Source organism: Camelus dromedarius, chromosome 7, assembly GCF_036321535.1.
Source record: "Camelus dromedarius isolate mCamDro1 chromosome 7, mCamDro1.pat, whole genome shotgun sequence".
NCBI lineage: Eukaryota > Metazoa > Chordata > Mammalia > Artiodactyla > Camelidae > Camelus > Camelus dromedarius.
Window position 1 is genome coordinate 40,655,893 of NC_087442.1, and position 24,241 is coordinate 40,680,133.

General features: G+C 44.8%; 1 protein-coding gene across 1 annotated transcript in view; it reads right to left on the bottom strand.

The window, feature by feature from the left end:
* GARS1 (glycyl-tRNA synthetase 1) overlaps positions 1–4,494 on the bottom strand; it is a 34,939-nt gene extending 30,445 nt beyond the window's left edge. The window contains exon 1 of the mRNA XM_064487476.1: positions 4,215–4,494. Coding sequence (XP_064343546.1) covers positions 4,215–4,436 — 222 coding nt within the window. The 5' untranslated portion in view covers positions 4,437–4,494. The remainder of the gene's footprint in view (positions 1–4,214) is intronic.
* Between the last annotated feature and the right edge of the window lie 19,747 nt (positions 4,495–24,241).

The following is a 24,241-nucleotide window of genomic DNA, read 5'->3' on the forward strand; positions in this document are numbered from 1 at the left end:
ATTTGAAACAAAAACCAACCAACCATGTGACCAGTGGCAATGCTGCTGTTGTATCTGAATAAACAACACAATATACCCTTATCAGTATGCATTTATAGCAGCTGCATTCATAGTAAATCTACGTATAGGTATAAACATCTGCTTACTTCAGTGTCACTTCCACTGGAGTCATACCCCAAAATTTACATATTGAAATACATGGTATTTTATTATAAATTATTTATTTATTTGTACTGTATTTAGAGCATTATGTGTATACATATGTTTCTTTAATTACACTTACATAGATATTTCACATGAATTTCATTACAGGGTAGTAACGGGGAATTCCAAAATATCTACTGTAAAAGGGGACATCGGGTCTTAGCTGAGAGCCACTGAACTGGTTATTCCTCATTCTCTTACCGCATACAAGTAAGTCTGGTCTGTTAGTACACTAGCAGTTTTTATTCTGTCGTCTCGACCTCTCTAGCTAAAGCAACATCCTCACCTTCTAACTTTATTTTAACCTCTTCTTTACACGTGTAACGCCTGAAATCACCCTATCAATGGACTGGCTTACTTATTTACATGTATTTTATGTGCCCCTGTCATTATAGAGTAGTCTCTATTAAGACAGGAATTTGGGGAAGTCAATTCTGGCACTCAGATATTTGTTGCCTGATATCACAACCTAAACTGAGCACAACACTAAGCACTTAGTACGTGGTAAATATCTACTGTCTTATTCTTTGCTCATTCAGTGGTTTTTTTCCCCCTTCCTCCACCTGTCAGAACGCTTATCTCATAAATGTTCACTACCAGTGCTTTCTGACAGGGATAAGAACCTCATGAGAGTCTGTGTTCTGAAGAGAGGCAAGCAGCTCTTTTTGAATGTCTATCCCAGTGTGTCAAATGCTGGCACTCCCGTATCTTCTTCTGGAGCTTTTCAAAGGGGGCTGGGCAAGCAAGGCCACAAGTAAGGGTAAAAGTAAAGGTAGGAAGAATTTAAAATTAATTTTCCTGAATCACTTTTCCGTCTTTTAAAGTTCAGGTATGTAATTAGGCACACATACATTCGGGGAGAAGCTAGCTATCAACAGAAGCGGACGCTATCACCACTCATCTCATCAGAAAAAGTAAGTACTATGAAGCTGTCAAACTCACAGCAGCAGATACAAATTTTCTAAAATTCTTTTCTTTTTCCCCGAATTGAATTTTATTATTGACCACAAATACTACCAGTTGTTTTCCTGAAGTGATTGTCTCACTTCACTCATTTTCTGGAAAATGAATGAATGCCCAATACCCAAGACTGAATGACAGCTGTCTGTCAGACATTTTACAGTGTCCCGGGAAAAGCAGCCGGTAGGTGAGCTTGCAACTCCAACAATCGTTAGTGCTTTTCCCAAGACAACCATCATATTTGGGTATGCTTTATGCACACTTCCCATTTAGTCACACAGAATTTTCCAAAGAGGTGTGCACAAAGGTCTGAATTTAACAAAATTAATCATTTTTACTGCTTTGTCAAGAACACTCTAAAGCAAAACTGACTTTCTTTTAAAACCGTGAGAGTGTGGCAGAGAATATAATGACTTGGTTTAGTGTTCCTGACTTGAAGGGCCAGCAGTTTTACTCACCATGCTTTGCACCTTCGGTGCAAATGTCAACACAGTGAAAAATACAAATGACATCTTAGTTCTATTATGAAAATGGCTCAGGCCTTGGAGACCTCCAAGGGTTTGCAGATCACACTTTGAGAACCACTGCCCTAGAGCAATAGTTCCAAACAAGACACTCCAGGACAAACTTTTCACCAATACATGGTTAAAAAAAAAAAAAAAAAAGGAGATAAATGTATTAGCTAAACCTACTAAATATAAAAAACTGTTCTTTATTCTGAGTTATGGTCTGCCTTTCTGGCCACCCTATACTAATACCAAGTTTTTTTGGTTTCTTTTTAAAACTCAGCTGCCCTAGGGTGCCCTTTTTCAAACAACAGTTTTCTAGATGCTCTGAGGCCCTCCTATAAGCTCCGTAATTAAATCATCCAGGAAATAACTAAGAATATGCCATGGGAAAATACATTTCAGTCAATCAACAAACCAAACCTTCAAAAAAAAAAAAACAACTGCAGCATCCTCAGAGCGCAGCAAACTGGCAAATTTATATGAAATACATATTTATATGAAACACATGGTACTAACAAGACCAGTTGTTAAGCACCTTAAAAATACCACCCCAAGGATGTCTCCAATTGTACAAACTTCACATTGCAAATATGTAAGTAAAATGTGTAAAGATGACAATGTGTCTCACTTCCTCATAAGCGGGGAAAAAAAGGGAGGGGGGGGCGAGTTTAACTCAATGATCTTTAAATTCCCTTCCAGCTGACCCTGGAATCAGTGTGATTCAAAGTTTCAGGTAGTTAACTGATACATGTGTGGTCCTGGAAAATTAGGAAAAACAAAAACAAAACAAAACCCACAAACTAACTCAGATTAACTTACATACTCAGAAAATATCTTGAAGTACAAAAAAACTAACAATCAAGCCAACATTAACAATACACAAGATAATAATAGCATCAGAAAGTCGTCTTATCATCAAAGTTCACTTCAGTTAACTAGTTCTACAGTCTTACTACAACATGGGTAATTTGCAGTGCAGTTTCAGGCTAACGTGGCAGAGGGAGGGGTCTGGATGTGTGTTTTTCCAAATTAGATATATTCTCCCTTCTAAAGTGAAGGATATGAAAAAAGAAAAAACAAAAAAACCTTGGGAGTTACAGAAAAGACAAAGAAACCACACCTAATTTCATTTGGGGAGGGTGGGTGGAGGGAAACGGAGAACAAGCATTCACAGCGCTCTGATACCAAGAGTAAAGGAAAAATTAAGCCAATAGTCAAATTTCAAAATAAAACGCTATTGAACCAGTCATCTCAAATAAGAGAGAAGTAGATAAAGTGGCAGAATTTTCTGAATTTTCGGCAGCTCTGCCCCCAATGAATTATTTCCGAGAGAGAGAGAGAGAGTCAGAGAGAGAGAGAGAGAGAGAGAGAGAGAGAGAGAGAGAGAGAGAGAGAGAGGGAGAGGGAGAGAGGGAGAGAGAGAGAGAGAGAGATCGATCCATCCTCCATCCTCCACCCTCCCGAGCTAAGGCAAGTTATTGCATCAGGCGCCCGTGCATGAGAAACCCGTTCGGTGTTTACTACTAGGTCATACATCCTCGGGGTCCTATTCCGAGCTTTTGGCTCTATCCGACTGGATGTGAGAATCCCTCTGAAATGATCTTTTCCTTGTCCTCTCTAAATTCTGATAATCCATGCAGTGCCCTAGGAAAAGGAGGCCTGCATTAAGTCCCCAAGCCCTCCAGCCCAATAAACCTCCCTCCCTTCCGCAAAATCAAATTTCAAAATGTTCCATACAATGGATGGCTGGTTTTACAGAGTAACTCAGCAACATTTACAGCTTCCTCAGCTTACGATCTGAAAGCTCGCCCATTTCAAATGGCCCTTTCGGAACCCAGAAAAGATGACAGGAGCGAAGGACGATGAACTCACATTATTAGAAAAGAAAAAACAAACAACAACAACAACACAAGTTCAACACCTCCCCACATCCACGTTTCAACTATTTTTATTTTCCCAGCGGACCATTCAGCTAACTAAGCAGTGAATGAAGGAAGACGTCTAGGAGCAAACACTATTCAAAGCACCTTTAAGATTAAAAGAGGGTCAGGCCGTAAGAAGAGAGAACCCGCAGCTTCGGCTTGTCATTGACCAGGAAAGAATTAAGAACCTCGCCACCCAGGGAACACAAAAAACACAGCAAGGATTGGAAAACTGAAGTTGGGGTTATTGGGCTAGGACAGGAGAAGAACCAAAGGGTCACAGATCCCAGCCCGATCGGAGAGGGAAGAGGCAAGCACAGTGGGAAAGGGAAACGGATCGCAAGGGGAGGGACGCAGGATGTCAGAGGGAATCTGAGGGAGCGACCCAAAGAGAGGGGAGGACAGGGGTCCATGGGAGCGCAGGTGGCCGACGCACGCGGAGACTTAGGTCCAAAATGAGGGAGTCGAGGAAGATGCCAGGAAACCAAGGGCTTCCAGAGAATGAAGGAGAGGGGTAATCGGCGAGGTGGACTGATGCCCGGGAAGAGAGAGAGAATGAGCAGGAGGCAACTAGGGCGAGCAAAGTCGGGGATGAAGGGAAGGCGCGGAATGCCGGTACCTGCTGGCGCACGGCTAGCCTGAGAGGTGCCAGCACCTCCTCAGCCCCGGAGCCGTCCATGCTGCTCAGGGAGGCGGCGGCGGGGAGCGAGGTCGGGGAGCGGGCGGGCTTGCTGATGGGTCGGCAGGGCAGGAGCGGAGGCCGGGCCGGGAGCCGGGGCGGCGGCGACAGCAGCAGAGCGGCACGGGCGGCTCTAAGCAGCGCAGGGCGCAAAGTGGGCATGAGCCGGCGGGCCTGGGAGGTCCGGAGGGGGCGGTGGCGGAAGCGGCGCGCGCGGCACGGCCCGGAGCATGATGAAATCGCCGCGTAAACGCCGCGGCGCGCGCGCAGCCGCACATTCCCCACCGCGCGCCGCGCCGCCGCGGCGCCATTAGCCGATTCGACACAAAACCCCGGAAGGACCCGGTATCCTTCAGAGCCCCGAGGATCCTTGCTCCACGTTGGGCGCACGGGAGGGCTGCAGGGTCCCAGGTAGACACCCCCCCGCCACCTCCGCCGAGCATACGGGTTTGCACAATCATGCGTCAGTGGACATTCAAGGACGCAGCTCCATCCCAGACATATAGACAAACTCATGAGGATCTTCAGAGCATGGGCTTCTACACTGGCGCTGACCCTCTGGCTGACCTAGGGGAATACATACTTCTGTTTCTGTTCTTTTGCCCCCGGGTTCTTAAAGAGTCATTAAACATCAAATCAGATAGGGACTTAGACTAAATGATGATCCTCAGATAAAGAAACAGGTCAAGAGAGGTTAATGATTTGCCCACCTTCACGCATCCATGCCTTGCCAATGTCAAGACAAAAGAGCAGGGAAATGGAGAAGAATGACGGGCTTTTGAGGGAAGATCAGTGCTGACCAGCCTTTGCAGGGCGAACAGGATTTGAACCAGTAGAGATGAGGAAAGGCAAGAGGCAAAGAGATGAGAAGAGGCTGGGAAACAATGATATGCCAGGGATTGGAGATGAGCATCTAGGTGCCTGGGATTCCCTCTGCGTGGCCTTGCCTCAGCTGACCTGCCTCTTGCGGTTGAGCCCCAGAGATGGACCCTCCAGAGATGGCTGCCTCCTTCCCTCCTGCCCGAAGAGCGCATTGGCTGAAAAAGCTGCATTCGCTTTCCACAGAGGGAATAGAAAAATAAAGAATGTGTTGGTTATAGAAATAGCATTGTACACACCCACCAGAATGCCTAAAATGAAAGTAATGGAAAATGCCAAGTGATGCTCTGGGACTCTCTCACACAGCTGAGAGGTGTGAGGGCTGGTGCAGCCACTTTCAAGAACTGCTGGACAGTGTCTACGGAAGCCAACCATACACACCTTCCCTGTGACCAGCGGTTCCGCCCCAGGAATGTACAAGAATAGAAAGGCTCAACATAGTGAAGTCGCCTTCCCCAGAAGTGTGAAAGCCCATGTTCTCTTCCTGTTCCAGTTCGTGGTCCTGGAAATGCACTCACAGTTTAGCCTAAGCAAAGCAGGTACAGGAGGCTCTTCTGCAATATTAATTTGTATTTTTAAAACTTCTATTTCAAGACTATTTATTCATCATAACTTTTATTTGGCTTTATTGTAATACATAATTTTGAATTTATCTTAATATTTTAAAATATTAAAAGCAATTTAAGTTTTTATATATACTTTTATTTACATTTTTATTAAAACATTCAAATTCTGCACGCAATTATGTATATTTTTTAAATTCTTTCGATCATAATGCCTCATCCATGTTCATGTGAGGACAGTCTCGTCACTAATTTCCAGATCTATCCTTCCCCACTCCTGTTCACCCTCCCCACTGTTGCTCCGTGTCAAGGATTATTTCTAAAAGGCAAGCTGTGCTTGTTGCGCCTCTGCTCAGGACACTTCACTAGGTCCACGTGGCCCTTAGTGGAATTTATTAAGTGGTTTTCCTTAGAGAACTATTTCTGCAAGACAATAATAATAGCTTATATTCATGGAAGACTTACTATGTACCAGTTAGTGTTCTGAGTTATCTCACGTAATTTATTCACTAATCCAATGTGATAGGCTCCATAATAATTCCCATTTTACAGATTTGAGATTCAAGTCACTAAGATATTAAACACACAATTAAGAGAGCAGAGGGCCAGAATATGGGGACCAGGAGGTGGCAGTTTTACCGTGCAGCTGATAAAGCTTTCAGGGCACATAAGGACCGAGGACCCCTCATTGGATGGGCTCTCTCAAGACCCTGAAAGAGGCCCTGGCACTGTATACTCATATTTTTTTCTTTCTTTATTAAAGTTACATTCTTTATTTGAGGGACTAAAATTTGCATGCCCTGTAATGCACAAATCTTAAGCATAGAGTTCAAAGGGTTTTAACAAAGGAATACCCTCTTATAACCCACACCCCAATCAAGATAACATTTCCCTCAAAAAAAAAAAAAAAAAAAAACCAAGAACATTTCCCTCACCTCACAAAATTCCCTCCTGGGCTTGGTTAAGGTTCTCTATTGCTTTGCCCGTTTTCTATTCCATTGATTTCTACTTTAATCTTTATAATGCTTTCCTTTTATTTAATTTGGGTTTAAATTTGCCCTTCATTCTCTGGCTTCTCAAGGTAGAAATTTAGATCATTTATTGTAAGCCCCTCTTCTCTTTTAAAACAAATACTTAAAACTATAGATTTGCCTCTAAGTACTGCTTTAGTTGGATCCCCAAATTTTTGATTGTTATTTTTGTTTTCCTTTAGTTCAAAATTCTAATTCCCCTTATGATTTCTTCTTTGACCTATTAGTTATTGAGAGGAGTGTTGTTTAATTTCCAAATATTTGGGGCTTTTAAACATATCCTATTATTTTTATTATTGCTTTCTAGTTTAATTCCCATGTGGTCTGGGAAACACTTTTGAAATTTATTGACTTCAATCAGTTTTATGACCTGACATACTTTGGTGACTATTCCATGACTTTAAGAGAATGTGCATTATATAGTTGTTGTATGCAGTGTTTTATATATGACAACTAGAAAAGGTGGCTCATGGTGCTATTCAGATCTTCTATATCAATATTAATTTCTTTTGTCTAGTGGTTCTATCAGTACCTGAGAGAGGATTTTAAAATCTTTCGCTATGACTGTGAATTTGTCTGTTTCTCCCTTTAGTTCTTTCAAGTTTGCTTCATGTGTTTTGAATTTATTTGGCATATACACATTTATAATTGTTACATCTTCTTGCTGGATGACACTTTTGTTAATATGAAATGTTCATCTCTAAATGTACCTTTTATCTTTCAATCTATTTAGTCTCATGTGAATATAGCCACTCCGGCCTTTGTATGAATAATGCTAGTGGCCAGTGAGAAGCTAAGTCCTCCTACCACAAGCCAAGTGAGGAAGCCACCTAGGAAGCAAGTCCCCCAGCCCTAGCCCAGCCTTCAGATGACTGCAGCCCCAGCCAACATCTTGACTCCAACTTTCCGGAAAACCCTGATCCAGAACTACCTAGCTAAACTCCCAAATGTCTGACCTATGAAAACTGTGAGGTAAGAAATGTTTGTTGCTTTTTAAATTGCTAGCTGCTTTGGGGTAATTTGTTACACAAAAATAGATAACTAATACAGTGTCTTCCCTGAACTGACTATGCAACCCCTTTTTTTGAGAAGTGAGTGACCAGAGTGTTGGCCTGCAAGGAACTTTTTGGGACTTTTACAGTGAGAATGTCACTGCAGTAAGAAGAGTGTCCTCCCTGAATCCCCTTACTATAGAAGAACCAGGCACTGATCATAAAGTCATTCAATAAACATGTACCCCTTTACCTGAGAAGCAGAGGATTTCAAGGCTTGATTTTCTGGATCTTCTTTCCTTAGGCAGCTATAGTGGGGGCCAAAGCAGGGAGGTGCCCTGAGAAAGATTTTAAATGCAGGATGAGTGAACACAGGCTGTGATCAGCTGATATGGCTTCCTTAATTCTCCCTCACTGACTCTCTTTCCTGGGTCCTGACATTAACAAAGTTTTGCCTCAACTTCTGGCCTCCCTTAGCAAAGATTGTTTCAGCCTCTGTCCTGTAAAAACAAGGAGGCAAGGTCCCTTGAAATCTGAGTGATAATGTCTATGGCTGAGGCAGGGTAATTTATCATGATTAATTTCTGTTTTGATTTTACTGGTGTAGAAACATCAGGAGGAAAGAGAACTCCTTCTCTCCTTGATTCCCAGGGCATAGTTAAGGACAGATTTTGTCTTCTAATACTGTTAAAGTAGGGGTCAGGGTAAAGATGTCCACTGAAGGGCTTGGAAAGTAAGAAGCAGAAGTGGCTAGAGTGGCAGGATTTTCTCTGAGACAAAGAGCTAAAGTCCGTGGATCTCAAAGAAATGGAGACCAGCACTGTTTCCAAACATCGTCCTGGCCATAGTGCTGGATCTAAGTGAGAAATGGTTATGCAACACCACTGGGGAGACTGGATCCAAGGGCTGGGACTCCTAGCCTTTGAAAGAGTTCCTGTGTTCCAGCTTGGCATGCAAGTGACCAAACTGTTGACCTTCAGGGGACTTGTACAGTGAATGTCACAGTAGTGAGACAGTGGCCTCCCTGAATCTTCCATGCTGCTTAAAAGCCCTAGCACCTGTCACATAGTCATTCAAAAAACATTTACCAAATGCCTACTATGTGCCAGACATTGTTCTAGGAATTGGAGGGACAGCAATGAACAAAACTGACTGACTTTCTATTCATAAGGAGTTTGTGTTCTTTGGACCAGACTGGCAATATGAAAATGAGCTGATTAATAAACTGTTTCAGATAGTGATAAAGATTCTAAAAAATAATAAAATGGGGAAATTGGATAGAACATGATCTTGGGGTAATGTGGTCTTTAGATAGGTGGTCAGGACTCTCTGAGGAGGTGACATTTGAAGAATATAAACATGACAAGGAATCAGCTGTGAGAAGATCTATGATAATAGCATGTGCAAAGGCCCTGAGGTAGGAACCTACTTGGCCTGTGTGAAGAAAAGTGAGAAAACCCATGTGTCTGGAATGTTGTGAGTGAAGAATAGAGAAGCAAGAAATAGTATTAGAGTGGTAAGCAGAGACCAAATCATATAGATCTTGTAGGCCATGGTAAAAAAAAATGTGTGTATATATATATAATATATATACACACACTTTTTTTTTTCAGTGCAATGCGAAGTCTCTGAAGCATTAGAAGCAGGGGAGTGAGTGGTCTGATGTCTCTAAGATGATCATCCTGGCTATGTGTGGAGACTGGGCTGGAATGAAACAAGAGTGGAAGCAGGGAGACCAGTTAAGATGCTATTGTAGTTACCTGTTAGATTGCCTGGATCAGAGCAGTTATAGTGGTGATATTGAAAGGGGTTGGATTTAGGAAATATTCTGAAGGTGAAGCAAATAAGACATGCTATGGATTAGTTGTGTTGGAGAAGGAAAGTCAGGAAAAGCAAATAATAAAGATGGACTCATAGATATCGTTAGCTTGAGCAAATGCATAGATCGTGGTGTCATTTCCTGATGTGGTGAAAATTGGGAGAGGGGCAAGGTTCCTGCATCAGAGGAAAGAGATCCAAAAACTAGGATATAGATTAGACTAGAAGAAGAATATGGCGATTGAGGGCAGGAGAAGAAGGCAGAGACAGTGAAAGGCAGGTACCGCATGAGGTTAAAGGACTCGCCTTCTGTCGGCGTCCATTTTTCTGTGAAGGAGGCGCTAAAGTCATTGAATGTGAAGGGAAAGGTTGCAGGGCTGTAATGTTGAGAGTGGAGAAGGTTTGGAAAAGCCCTGCTGAAGAGCAGTAGAGTAACCCTGTAGGAAAATGCGGACAGGAGTCAAGCCACTACTGGAGGCCTAACCAAAGGTGGAGACTATGATGAGTTGAATTGTGTCCTCCCAAAAAGCATATTGAAATTCTAACCGCTGGTACCTTTATATGAACTTAGCAAGTTCTGGGATTACCCAGAGCATCTTTTGTTCGAACAAGTCTTGTCCATCTTCACTACCTGTGCTAAATGACTCCAACCAGCATTGGGGTATTCACCAGGGAGTAGTCTCCTGTGTCAGACTGGGTCCTCTAAGTTGCAGATGCCAAGACAGGATTAAGAGTGCAAGGATTTTATCAAGGGAAGACCCTATGTGAAAGGAAATAGGGAAGAAGCCAGGGAGGCCAGGAAAACCACCAGACCACAATGCAAGTCTGACCCCAAGAGAAGGAGAGAGAGAGTGATAGTTGGGTGAAGCATCTTAGCCTGCCACATAGTCTAAGGAAGGCTCAGCAAAGCGACTGGAAGTTCTGCAACCAAAGTTGACAACACAACACACAAGAGTCTTCTGTCGTGGCAGGAACCATCTGCCTTAGTGTGTCAACTGCACTCAGCTGCAATACAGGGAGCAGCCTGTGGGAGGCGTGCTTTGGCACAAGCTTTGTCGTGGATTTCAAAGAGCAGCAGTTGGGGTAGGAGGCCTGTGAGGTGGATTCTTGTGTTACCACACCTCCCGTCAGATCAACATCTAACCCAGGTTTGGGCTTGTTTTTTTCCTTGTCCTTTCTGGGTCCTTTGAGTTCTAGCCAATAGAACGTGACTGAGTTTGCTGTACACCACTTCCCAGCCCAGCCTCTAAGAACTCCTGTGTGCCATCCTCTGCCTTTCCATTTTCTGCTGGTTGGATATCGATGTCTGTATGTTAAAGATGGCAGAGCCTGGTCCGTGAGTGACTATGTGGAACAGAGCCCATCACCCCACCACTTCTGATAAGCTCTGTGAACTGTTTTTTGTTTTTTTTTACATTTTTCTATTGAGTAATAGTCATTTTACAATGTCGTGTCAAATTCCAGCGTAGAGCACAATTTTTCAGTTATACATGAACATACATATATTCACTGTCACATTTTTTTTTTGCTGTGAGCTACCACAAGATCTTGTATATATTTCCCTGTGCTATACAGTATAATCCTGTTTATCTATTCTGCATATGCCTGTTGGTATCTACAAATTTTGAAATCCCAGTCTGTCCCTTCCCACCCACCATCCCCTTGGTAACCACAAGTTTGTATTCTATGTCTATGAGTCTGTTTCTGTTTTGTATTTATGTTTTGGGTTTTTTTTAGATTCCGCATATGAGCGATCTCATATGGTATTTTTCTTTCTCTTTCTGGCTTACTTCACGTAGAATGACATTCTCCAGGGACATCCATGTTGCTGCAAATGGCATTATGCTGTCATTTTTATGGCTGCATAGTATTCCACTGTATAAATATACCACATCTTCTTTATCCAGTCCTCTGTTGATGGACATTTAGGCTGTTTCCATGTCTTGGCTATTGTAAATAGTGCTGCTATGAACATTGGGGTGCAGGTGTCTTTTTGAAGTAGGGTTCCTTCTGGATATATACCCAGGAGTGGGATTTCTGGGTCATATGGTAAGTCTATTCCTAGTCTTTTGAGGAATCTCCATACTGTTTTCCACAGTGGCTGCACCAAACTGCATTCCCACCAGCAGTGTAGGAGGGTTCCCTTTTCTCCACAGCCTCTCCAGCATTTGTCATTTGTGGAGTTTTAAATGATGGCCATTCTGTCTGGTGTGAGGTGATACCTCATCTGATAATTAGTGATATTGAGCATTTTTTCATGTGCCTATCGATCATTTGTATTTCTTCCTTGGAGAATTGCTTATTTAGGTCTTCTGCCCATTTTTGGATTGGGTTGTTTGGTTTTTTCTTATTATGTTATATGAGCTGCTTATATATACTGGAGATCAAGCCTTTGTCAGTTTCATCGTTTGCAAAAATTTTCTCCCATTCCATAGGTTGTCATTTTGTTTTACTTATGGTTTCCTTTGCTGTGCAGAAGCTTGTAAGTTTAATTAGGTCCCATTTGTTTATTCTTGCTTATATTTCTATTGCTTGGGTAGACTGCCCTAGGAGAGCATTTTTGAGATGTATGTGAAATAATATTTTGCCTATATTTTCTTCTAGGAGGTTTATTGTATCTTGTCTTATGTTTAAGTTTTTGATCCATTTTGAGTTTATTTTTGTGTATGGTGTAAGGGAGTGTTCTAGCTTCACTGATTTACATGCTGCTGTCCAGTTTTCCCAACACCACTGTGAACTGTTGACACAAGCACAAAGTAAGTTTCCATTGCGTTTGAGCTATGATACATCCTGGTCCACTTTTTAGAGCAGTAAGCTTGCCCTAACTGCAGTACTACCACTGGGCCACATGTGAGAAAGGTGGTCAGGGTATCTGGGACACAGGAGTAAGAGGGAGAGGGTGAAAAGAGCATTTGATTTACAAAAGTTCTGTTTATAAATGACTTTTTAGGAGTATGGAGTTAGGCTGTACTGGGATCACTCATACAGGCTGATGGGGAATCACCCAGAGTGAGTGGACTGACTGCTGGTCCTGGTTCTCTTCCCTGGGTCAGTGTCTCTCCAGCTTTCTGGTGCCTCTTCCTGAAGTAAGGTACCCGCTCATTCTTTGACTTCTCCTCCTCTGGCCGTTTGTCCTCCAAGGTCTGCAGTATGCAGACTTCCAGGAGCCCCGCCGTGGCTTGTTTCCAACCCATGCCTCCAGGACCCTAACGGATGATGCTTCCCAGACCTTAATATGGGAGGGAGGCAGCTCATGCTTGGTCTCTGTGTGGCCTTAGACAGGGCCTTTCCCCACTCCAGCCTCAGTTTCCCACTCTGAACAATGAGGTAAACTGGACCTGCTGATCTCTGACCCCTTCCTGTTTCTACTATGGGGTTGTGAACTTGTGGCATAGGGAAATGAACTCCTAAGAAATGGAAAGAGAGCAGATTTCCTTCTGTCCAGCAGAGGGGAGCAGCTCCCCACAAACCAGCAGCTAAGCTGTGTGAGGGCTGTGATGGGCATGTGCAGGCCTGGCCTTTTGGGGCCTTCTGCGCAGGAAGGAACCTCTGAGCCCAAGTTCTGAGCACTAGGCATGCTGCCCCTGGAGAGTGACCACAGGGGAGCCCTTGAACCCCTTCTCAGCTCTTCCCTAAGGCATTCCAGCCCCCCACGCCTGTCCTGCAGAGAGAGAGTGGGTTAGTCACTAAAGATTAGTGGGGCTCTGGCTTTGCCAGTTTGATCAGGAGAAGGAAGTTTATGCGAGCTGGGAAGACAAGACAGCAAAACCAGGCGAATAAAAGACTCACCAAACCTAGATGTTACCCCTAGGTTGACATGTCTCCAGCATCTCCCCAAAAGATACCGTCACCTCAGAATGTGACCTCATTTGGAAACGAGATCAGTGCAAGTGTGACTAATTAAATTAAGATGAGTTCATACTGGGGTAGGGTGGACCCTTAGTCTAGTATGACTGGTGTCCTTGGGAAATCTGGACACAGACATAGACGGAAGATGTCCACGTAGAGATGGAGGCAGAGATTGGAGTCATGTCTAGTCAGAAGCCAAGTAACACAGGGGCGGCTAGAAGCTGGAAGGATCCTCCCCCAAAAGCTTCAGAAGGAGCATGGCCCTGCCAGCACTTTGATTTTGAACTTCTGGCCTCCAGAACTGTGAGATGATAGATTTCTCTTAAGCCATCCAGTTTGGGGTTCTGTGTTCTGGCAGCACCAGCATATTAATACACTCTGCCCCCCACCTTCAATGGCAGAGGCTGTGCGTCCACTCCACCCCACCTTTGCAGTGGGCTTTGTTACAAATGCACAGTGTTTGTTGTTGCTGCTGTTGGTTTTAGTTTTGAATTTGGGTGCCTTTAGCTGGACCGCTCCTCCGAGTGCCTCACTTGGCTCCTGTGGGCATTTGAGCTGTGGTCCCAGTTCCACTGTCCCTGGAGGCTGGTAGGAGGAACCCCTCAGCTGCTCCCCAAACTCTTCTCAGTGTGGGCTGTTCATTCCTTCCCTAGGCTTCCTGTTTACATGGAGCAACTCTGACCCAGAGAAGGTTTTTGTGTTGGACAAAAATCAGCCTCCCTATAGCTTCAGCCCACCAGTCCTTGCTCTGTATTCTAGGGCCACACAGAACCCTCTGCTCCCTCTGCCTTTAGATATTTATGCACAGGAGCCTTATCCCCTTAAAAATTGTCTGGTCCCAGGTCCCTCTAAATGTCCTCGTTGCTGTGGTTTCCTAATGGTCACTTTACACGGACAAGCTCTAGTTGTTAAACTTCTCTTTGCCATTAGGGACCAAGACTGGATATGATATAGCTGGTATATGTGCTAACCAGAGTCAGGAGAGCAGGAGCATCACCTCCCCGGTTGTGAGCTTAATATCTTTGATAATGCAGCCTGAGACCATCTGAAAGACTGTGATCGTTGTGATTCCAAGGAAGGGATAAGAGATGACAGGTTCTTTGGTCACCAGGAACACTTCCACAGGTATAGGGGTGTGGTATGAAGATGATAAACTGCCTGCTGGAGGAAAAAAGTGGTATCCATCCAGGTGCTCAAAATAGAATTCTTTTTTAAAAACCTGAAGTTTAGTTGATTTACAATATTAGTTTCACGTGTACAGCAAAGTGATTCAGTTATATATTTTTTTCTGAATCTTTTCCATTATAAGTTATTACAAGATACTGAATATGGTTCCCTGTGCTATACAGTAGGTACCTGTTGTTTATTTATTTCATATATAGTAGTGTGTATCTGTTAATCCCAAACTCCTAATTTATCCCTCTCCTCTCTTTCCCCTTTGGTAACCATAAGTTTGTTTTGAGTCTGTTTCTGTTTTGTCAGTAAATTCATTTGTATTATTTTTTAGATTCCACATTTAAGTGATATCATATAATATTTGTCTCTATCTGACTTACCTCATTTAGCATGATATTCTCTAGGTCCATCCATGTTACTGCAAATGGCAATATTTCATTCTTTTTTATGGCTGAGTAATATGTATACATCACATCTCCTTTATCCATTCATCAAGACAGAATTCTTGATTCTGAACTTGACGTCTTTTTCTCCTTTACCGACCAGATATAGTTCTCGCCTATTTTATCTCCACACCTCTCTGAAATTTGTTTCTCCTTTCCCTATTGCCTCCATCATTCCTTACATGGAGCCCTGCCACAAGTTTCTCTCTTCAAACTGGCTCCTTGTAATCCTTTCTCCTTGCTACATTTACAGCAAGCTTCCCAGTTTGGAAATGTGATCATGTGACCTTACACACACACACAAAACCTGCCCATGACTGCCCACATCCTTGGAGTTAAAGTCCAGTCTCACCATAGCCTCCCTCTCAGCCCCACTCTAGTCAGCCCCCCCACACACACACTCTGTGACCCAGCCTTACTAACCTATGGGAAGTGTGGTCTTTTGCCTTTGGCTTCTGTGTGTCCTCATACCTCTCCCTGGAACATTTTCTTTCATCTCTACTGCCCTCTGCCCCCCATCATGCCCCTAATCTCCTTAGTTCCTCCTACCTGGCTTATGACTTATATCAGGGAGGATTCTTGGGTGCAAACAAGGTCCCATTCAGACAAGCCCAAATGACAGGACACTTATTGGAGAGACATCAGAGAGCCTCACAGGGTCTGTGAGAGCCTGGGGGGCCAGGCTCTAGAATGCTCAGGCCCGAGGGAGGTCTGAATGTCCAAGAAGCAGAGAGTATTAGTTAGGAATTGCTTCTGGCTGCAGGTGGCAGAGACATGAGAAACAGAGGCACAGCAACCCAGTGCTCTGTTGTTCTCTCATCTACAGAGGAGCCCCAAGGTGAGAAGTCCGGGGTGAGTGCAGGGCTTAAGGATGTTGGGGCTGAGTTCTTTGAGCTTCTCTTGGGTTTTCCGAGGCTAGTTCAAGATGGCTAATGAAGTGCCCATCACTAGGCTCACCTCTCAGGCAGGAAGGATGAGAAAAAGGTAACAGGACGTGGGCCAGCGTAGCTGCCCCCCTCTTCAGGAGCCCTCCCAGCAGCCCCACTCAGCGACTTCTGCTGACATCTCATCGGCCAGCACTGGGTCATACAATGTGATGTTTCATTGTGTGTGTGACCTTGGCTAGGCCACGGTGTCCAGACATTTGGTCAAACATGTTGTTGTGTGAAGGAATTTTTTTTAGATGAGACTAACATTTAAATCAGTAGACTTTGAGTAGAGTAATTCTCCGTCATGTGGTTGGGCCTCATCCAATCAGCTGAAGAAGGCCTTTAGGAAAAGACTGAGGTCCTCTCGAGATTTGGTAGCAGCAGGCAAGGAGGTAGAAAGGACCATGCAGGGGGAGAGGAAAAACTGGCCTGAGAATTAAGGGAATTCTGGCAAAAGACGAGCCCTTTAAATCAGCCAAGGACAGAAAGAAGGCAATTCTTTGATTTTTATTTGCCTGGGAGAAAAGGGCAGAAAGGTCTGGATAGCTGGAAAGGGGTCTCAGCCATCTCAGGGTTGGCGTGGCCTCCATCCTGCTGAATTCTGCAGCTCCTGCTGGCCAGACGCCCAGATGCAGTCAGCTCACTGTGATTTGTTCCTTCTGAAAACAGCGGGTGGAGAAATCGCTCCCTCAGCACCATGGCAACCAGATCGCCTTCTCCTCTCACAAGAGTGGCGAGTGCAGCCCTGCAGACCCTGACCCATCAGTGCGTGCTGAGCTCCTTCCAAGGTCAGGCCCTGTGCTGAGTGCTTGGAACACAAAGATGCACAAAGCCAAGTCCCCGCCTTACAGGGGTCCTCAGACTGGGGAAGGGGACAAACGTGCAAAGCCAACAGCATGAAGATTGACTGTCCGAGGGAAGGACAAGCCAAGTGCTGCGGGAAGGGCTCCTCCTCTCTGGGATCAGGAAGCTGACCTGCTGGGCCTCTCTGAAGAGCTGAGCTTGAGCTGAATTTGGGAGAATCAATCAGACTTAGTCAAAAGGATGAGCTGGGGAAGCTTGAGAGCTGCAGGACCTTTGAGGAACAGCAAGTGTGGCCGAGCCTGGAGCTCTCGAGGTGCTGGAGACGGACAGGGAGCGCTCTGGGGGCGCTGCTCTCCACCCCCACCTCATGCCCCATCCAGGGGCCATTTTCCAGCCCTTCTAAAATCTCCTTTCTCTTAAAAAATCCTCTCTTGGTGTCCTAGTGATCACAATATCAGGTACTAACGGCATCTGATGTTCCTTCTGCGTCTGGCTGCCCCTTGTCACTGCTCCCATTGACCCCTCACTCCCTTAAGGCCTGACCCTTCTCCAGCTGCGCCACCTCAGCCGTATTAGGAGGCTCTTCACGTCTCACTCCCATCTCTAGTTCTCTTGGCCTGTTGGTCTCAGTTTCTTCCGTCATGAGCCAAGCCCCCTGTCCGTGTTGGGAAGGCGGCCGCAGGAACTCCAGAGAAGCAATCCCATGGGGATTCCCGTATTCATCTGTCAGTCCTGGGGAAGGAATCTGGTTGGCATTGGTTGGTTTAGGTTCCTGTCCTGGGTCATCACTATTACTAGAGTGATGGAGCAGTATGACTTATGATGAGAGAAATGAGATTCCATGATTGGCCCCATCAAAGTCACACTGAGTAAGAGAAAGACAGTTCCCAAAAGCTGGTGTGTCAGTCAGGGTCCCAGCCAGGAGACAGGAACCACACGATGTGAACAAGGAAAGTTTAATATAAATAATTATTAACCGATGGCAGAGGGTTAACCACTGAGTGGTAAGGAGAACTCTAATGAATACAGAAAGAGATAAGTGGATAAACAAAATGTGGTATATACACACAATGGAATATTATTCTGCCAAAGGACGGAAGGAAATTCTGACACGTGCCCCAAAGTGGATGAACCTTGAAAACTTTTGCTGAGTGAAATAAGCCAGACACAAAAGGACAAATATAGTACAGTCCCACTTATACGGGGTATCTGGAATAGGCAAATTCATGCAGACAAAGTAGAACAGAGGTAGCCAGGGGCTGATGGAGGGGGAATGGGGAGCTGTTGTTTAATGGGTAGAGAGTTTCAGTTCGGGATGATGGAAGAGTTGGGAAATAGATAATGGTGATGATTACCCAACATCATGATGTACTTAATGTCACTGAATTGTACACTTAAACAAGGGTTAAAGTGGTGAATTTTATTTATGTCCATTCACCACACACTCACACACACACAAAGAACAGGAAGAGTGGATGTAGGAGCAGGCAGTGGCTCAGGACTGAGGCACAGCACCCAAGGAAGAAGTCACCTTGGGGAGCGCCTTTTCCGGGGCTGAGACTCAGACCCCATTGGAGAGACATGCAGTGGCCCGTTCTCCCTCACATACAGAGATAGACTCCAAAGGGGCATGGGTCACTCCAGCTTGGGATTCGTTGTTAAATTGGATTTGGATCACTACTATGATAGTTTGGTTAAGGGACATGAACAGGGCCCTGAGTCGTTGCAGCCTTGATTGCCACACGTGGCATAACCCAAGACCACTCGGGCATCAGAAGCAGCATGCGAATTTGACTCAGTCAGATAGAAACAAGGTGTTTGGACAGTATGAGGGGTGCTGGGAGGCATGACTGGGGCTGCTACTGGCAGCATCAGGCACAGAGGATGCTTCAGAAGCCACCATTTCCACATGAATTTCTCTATTTTCATTGTGTTCAGATCAGGATGACAAACCCCACAGAAGGGTATGTTGCAGTAATAGCTGCTGCCTGATCTAGGCAGACAGTGTGATTGTGCCAGGTCCTGTGGATAAGGAACCATTACTTGCACCCCTGCCCCTGCAACTCAGCACCCCCAGGGTCCAAGGCATGCCGCCCACAGATGCTAGGGTTCTGCTTCTTCCTCCATCACCACAAAAGTGGCCATCCCATCCCGTTCCACGGCCTGTACCTTCATCTTTCCTTAGTGATCCCCACAGCACGCCCAGACCTTCTGTCCAGGAGGGCCACATGCAAGAGTGACAAGGATTTTTAACAGATTCACAGAGACCCACAGCAGTGCTCCAGGGACTGCTGCAGGAGGATTCGGCAAGCAGCGCTCTCAGCCAAGTAGCCATTAGCTTTATGATCTAGGACCGTCTCAAGCCAAGAAGAAGATCCAGTGGCTGATCCAGAATTGTCTGGATCCCCTCGTCCCCTTTTGGTTGAGCCGCCCCCAGGAGGGTACACACCAGCCTGGCCTGGTGTTGCATCTGGGGGAGAAAGGAAGCACCATGCCCGGGAATGGTCAGGGTAGAATCCCAACTTTTCAAAATAAGCTTATAGAGCTCACCACCCCTTTGCTCTGGACATTACCCAGGAAGCAAAAAGAGGAGATGGTCCCTTTCCGGGCGTGGGCTACATTCAGTGACTGTATTAGACTGAGCTGACATAATAAAATCCCATAGGCCGGGTGGCTTAAACCACAGACATTTACTTCTTTATGGTTCTGGAGGTTAGAGGTCCATGGTCAAGGTGCCGCAAATTCAGGTTCAGGTGAGAGCCCTCTTCCTGGCTCGTAGCCGGCTTCCTTCTCACGGTGCCCTCACCTGGCCTCTCCTGCGTGTGCACTCACTCCTGTGTCTCGTCCTCTTATAAGGAAACCAGTCTTACTGGATCAAGGCCCCATCCTTATGACCTCATTTAACCTTAATGACCTCCCTAAAGGCCATATCTCCAAATACAGTCCCATTTTGAGGCTAGGGCTTCATCCTACGAGTTGGGTAAGGGGACACAATTCAATCCATCACAATGACCAAGCTGAGGAGGAGGTGACAAGATAAAGTTAGAAATGTGTGGAAAATTAATTTTTGAGGAGGCTGTTCCAATGCTGGATAATACCAGACACCTGTTGATGGGAGGGAGCAGAGGGGTCCATGGGATACCTTGACTGTGGGCCCTCTGTTGCGGGGTTGTACGGCTGTTGGCATAACTGACGCCATCTTGGGCACTTACGGTTTCTCCTGCCCTTCAGCTGGCCCTACCCAGGACTGTACTGTGCAGTGAATCACCTCTCTGTCATCAAGGGCTTTGTAGTTAATAGATATTGTTTAATAGTCACTGAGGCCAGGTGGCCTCTGTAAGTCCCCAAACAATGATGAAAACTGTTGCTGGTATAATCCTGGCACCCTTGAGGCTAGTTACGCATTCATAAATCTCAGCTTAGGAATGCACGTCGTGCTTCTGAGCACCTGCCGCCACATCCTAGGTAACTGTAAAGTGGTCCCCACAGCCCCTCGGTGGTGTGGAGGGCAACTGCGAATCCTTCCGGATCGTTGCCCACCAGATCCAGATCCCACCCTGTGTGTAAGCTGTCCCGTAATAAACTGATCATTGGTTATATGGAGCTGCCTGCCTCCAAGTCTCAAGATGATGCCTTCTCAGTTCGGTGGGCACTTTTCATTCCTTCCATCCTCTGACAGTGGGCTTTGCGTTTTCGACTGTAGATGGTATGGAAAGCTGAAAACAAGACACGATTTTGTTCCAGGGGCTACAAGGGCCTGGTCAGTGTCATCATGGAGCCGCTGTATTCCTATGTCAGGGAGGAAGAAATGTTCCTCTGCCCTTCTGGCCGGTGTAGGAATTAAGTTGACATGAGACAGATTAACAGGAGAAAGTCAAACAAAAGTTTAATAATGTGTATACATGGGCGAGACCCAGGAAAACTGAGTAACTCCAAAATGACCGAAACCCTCACCTTAAACACTGTCTTCAGCTAAGGACAAAAGAGGATGTTGGGGGTTGTGGTTTGGGACCTCAAAGGGGAGGAAGGCAATTCACATGGAGATGGAAAAGCAAATTTTAGAAACAAACATTTGCTGGGCCACACAGAGGCAACGGGCCAGAGTGGACTCTAATGTTCAGGCACTGCCAAGTTTCCCCCACCCCAACCAGCCTGTAATCTTTACAGAGCTCCCTGGTGACAGCTCTATTCCAGGAGCAGGCCCTCTATCTAAATCCATTTAGGCAGTTAAGGAGAAGATCGAAGTTTGTTCCTGAGTCTTTTGAGGCTCGATTGTCTTCCGTTGAAAATTCTCCACATGCCAAAGAGACCCCTCGGGGTGGCACGTTTTGCTCCCCTACACGAGTGCCTAGAATGGTGCCTGGTAAGTCATAGGTGCTCAGTACATCCGTAAGGTCTTTGCTGATCCTTTGCATGTGTAATTCTTTTAAGCATTTTTATTTCCATTTCATTTTGCTGAGTTTTTGTTACATCACTGCAATATTTTCAGCAGTGGTTTTTCTTCCTTGGGCTAATTTTTCTTTTATTTCCCCTACTTGTTTTCTAAGCTCATGTTTTACGTCCTGGTGTCTTACCGTCTTTTTCCCGTACTCTTTCTTCTCAGAGGCAACCATTTCTTCATTTTCTAAATGCCTGGCGGTTGTCTATTTACAGCTCTTGTCTGCTCCAAGGCCGTGTTTCTGGTGAGGATTCTGCCTCTGCCACTTGCTTTTTCTGTTCTTTTCTTCTGCTTGAAGCAGGGGTCAGGGCAATGTTCCCCATTAGCTGGAATTTTCCTTATGACCCAGGGTTCCAGGCTCTAATTGTTTAATTTGGGGGGGGGGTAATTAAGTTTATTTATTTATTTTTAAATTTTAAATTTATTTATTTTTAATGGAGGTACTGGGGATTGAACCCAGGACCTCATGCATGCTAAGCACCTGCTCTGCTAAGCACAAGCTTTGTGAGCTTGATCGGCCTTTCCTTCTCAGCTCAGGCAGGTCTGGGCAAGTTTGACAACCCAGAGATATTTGGCCTCTGCCAAAGAGATTTGCATGATTTGACTTTCACTTATTTATTCATTTGTTGCTTAAATAGTAAAAGAGGATGTTTATGTCCCAGTGCCTGGGGGGCAGAAGACAGAGGTTGGAAAGACAGTGTCTGCGCCTCAGCCTCACAAGGACCAGGTCTGAGCCATCTGGAGAGAGGAGCTGCGGGCAGCAGAAGACAGAGCTCTCCTGCTCCGGGGGCCAGATACCCAGGTGTGATGGGGCAGCATGGCAGAGAGGGCGGGAGCCTCTTCCCACTCCTGCCTGGATGTGTTATGGGAGTAGCTTCTTGTCTCATCGTAGAAAGAATTCAGAGACAGGACACAAGAGGTCAAGAGAGTAAAGTGAGGATTTATGAAGCAATAGTACACTTTTAAGTGGAGAGCGGGCAGACTCAGATGAGAAGCTGTGCTCAGTTTCTTTGCAAGCTGATTCATGGGATGTAAAAACGACTGGGCAGAATATTCATTGGAGAGGAAGGGGCTTGGGTCGTATTCTCTGAGTTTCATCCCAGCTCCACCTTCCCAAGGGAAGGAAAGATTTTTGTCCTTATTTAGTCTGGATCAGAAGTGTCATGGCATCAGTGCATGGTGGGTACTTCTTACCTGCAAGGCTCATTTTATTGTAAGGAGGGTATAATGAGCAAAAGGTTACGTTCAGACACCAGAGTTTCTTGCCTTTTCCCACCTTTCTTTGTCTGCCTCTGGGACCCTTATCGCCCCAAAATATGTGGTTTCCTGTCAGTCTAGAGTTTCCTCCTTTTCTTTGTCTGTCCAGGGACACTCCCCGTCCCCCCATTGTTTATAAGCTGTATGGTTTCCTGCCATTTGGCCCATGCCCCCCTTTTCTCTGCTCATATCTAGCTATGTGTCTGCTCTAATAGGTAGGGGGCTCAGGAGCAGGGGCCAAAGGGAACACAGCCCTGCTTTAGCATCGTATCAACTGAAAGCTTAAGTTTTTAAAGTGAAATATGGAGAGGAGAATCTCAGTGAATCATTGAGGCAGGAGGCTGGGTTCCGCATCCCTCAATGACCACAGACTGGCTGGTTCTCTCTTCACGTGTTATCTCACCCACGTGATCTGCCTGCAGGCTTGCTTGCTCAGGGGGCTGTTGAGGGTAGAGAGCTAGTCATTCCTTAACTGCTTAATTCTTCATTCTTCTCTTATCTAGAGAAGGAATCAACAGGTTAGGCAAGGCATGTTGTGCACTCAGGAGAGCAGAAGTCAGGAGTTGGTTTCAATTGCTTATTGACCTTCCTGTAGTTAGGTTCTTTTCAGGTTAGAGGGGGACAGAAATGGGCAAACAGGGAAGGGGCAAAAAAGCTGTTTTCAAAAGGATTTGAAATTGGACCTAAGTAAGGAAAAGAACTCATGGAGAAGGAAAAGATATTCAGTAACACTGAGAAATTAAAATCTGAAGCAGTTTTCATTGAGATTTTGTTCAGGAAATGAGTATCGACTACCTACTGGGTGTCAAATGATATATTTAATGTTAACGATACCAAAATAGACAAGACCTAGGCCCAGCCCTTCAGAGCTCATTGAGCAGTGGAGAAAGTATTTGAATGTTTCAGTGGAATCATCAGGAACTGGAGTCAACAATCTACTATATTTTAATTGCCTTTTTTCCTGATTATAAAAACAATGTATGTTTATTGAAAAGAATTTGGAAAGCAAAGAAGAAATTAAAATCAGCTCTGATCCTGCCACCAGAAAGAATCTCTGTTAATAATTTTCATCTTTTTTATAGTCATATATGGTTATAATAATAAGTACTAACATTAATCAATGCATCCCATGTGTTAAGGACTATGCATGCTAGACTCTCATTTAATCTGCACTTCGGCCCTATGAAGTAGGTACCATCATTGTTCCCATTTTACAGGTGAGGAAAAGTAGGTTTTGAGATTAATCTGCTTAGAATCTCATAGCTTGGGAGGTAGGACTCATTCGAGATCTGTCCTGTCGTAAGTTTATTTCTAGGTGTTTTGTTGTTTTTGATGCAATGAAAATGTTTATGCCAGTTATAAAATTCTGGTTTTTGAAGTGAAAAAAAAAAAAGTGAATGAAGGACCACAAATGGCAAAATATCCAAAAACAAAAAAAAGTAATGCAGAGGGGATGGGTAGAGCTCAGTGGTAGAGCACAAGCTTAGCTCACGAGGTCCTGTGTTCAATCCCTAGTACCTCCATTAAAATAAATAGATAAACCTAATTACCCCCCCCACAAAACAATACAAAACAAAAATTTTAAAAGACAAAAGCTAAAAAATTTAAAATTTTAAAAGTAAAAAAAAATTTTTTAAGTAATGCAAAGGGGAGAAAATAACTCTTTGTTACAATCTAAAAGGAGGACTCCGTGAATTAAGGCTGTGCCGGCTAATGTAGTGCTGCCACCTGGTGGAAATGATGATGTAGAACACCGTGTCCAACAAAACCAGCCCTGAGAGACTGACC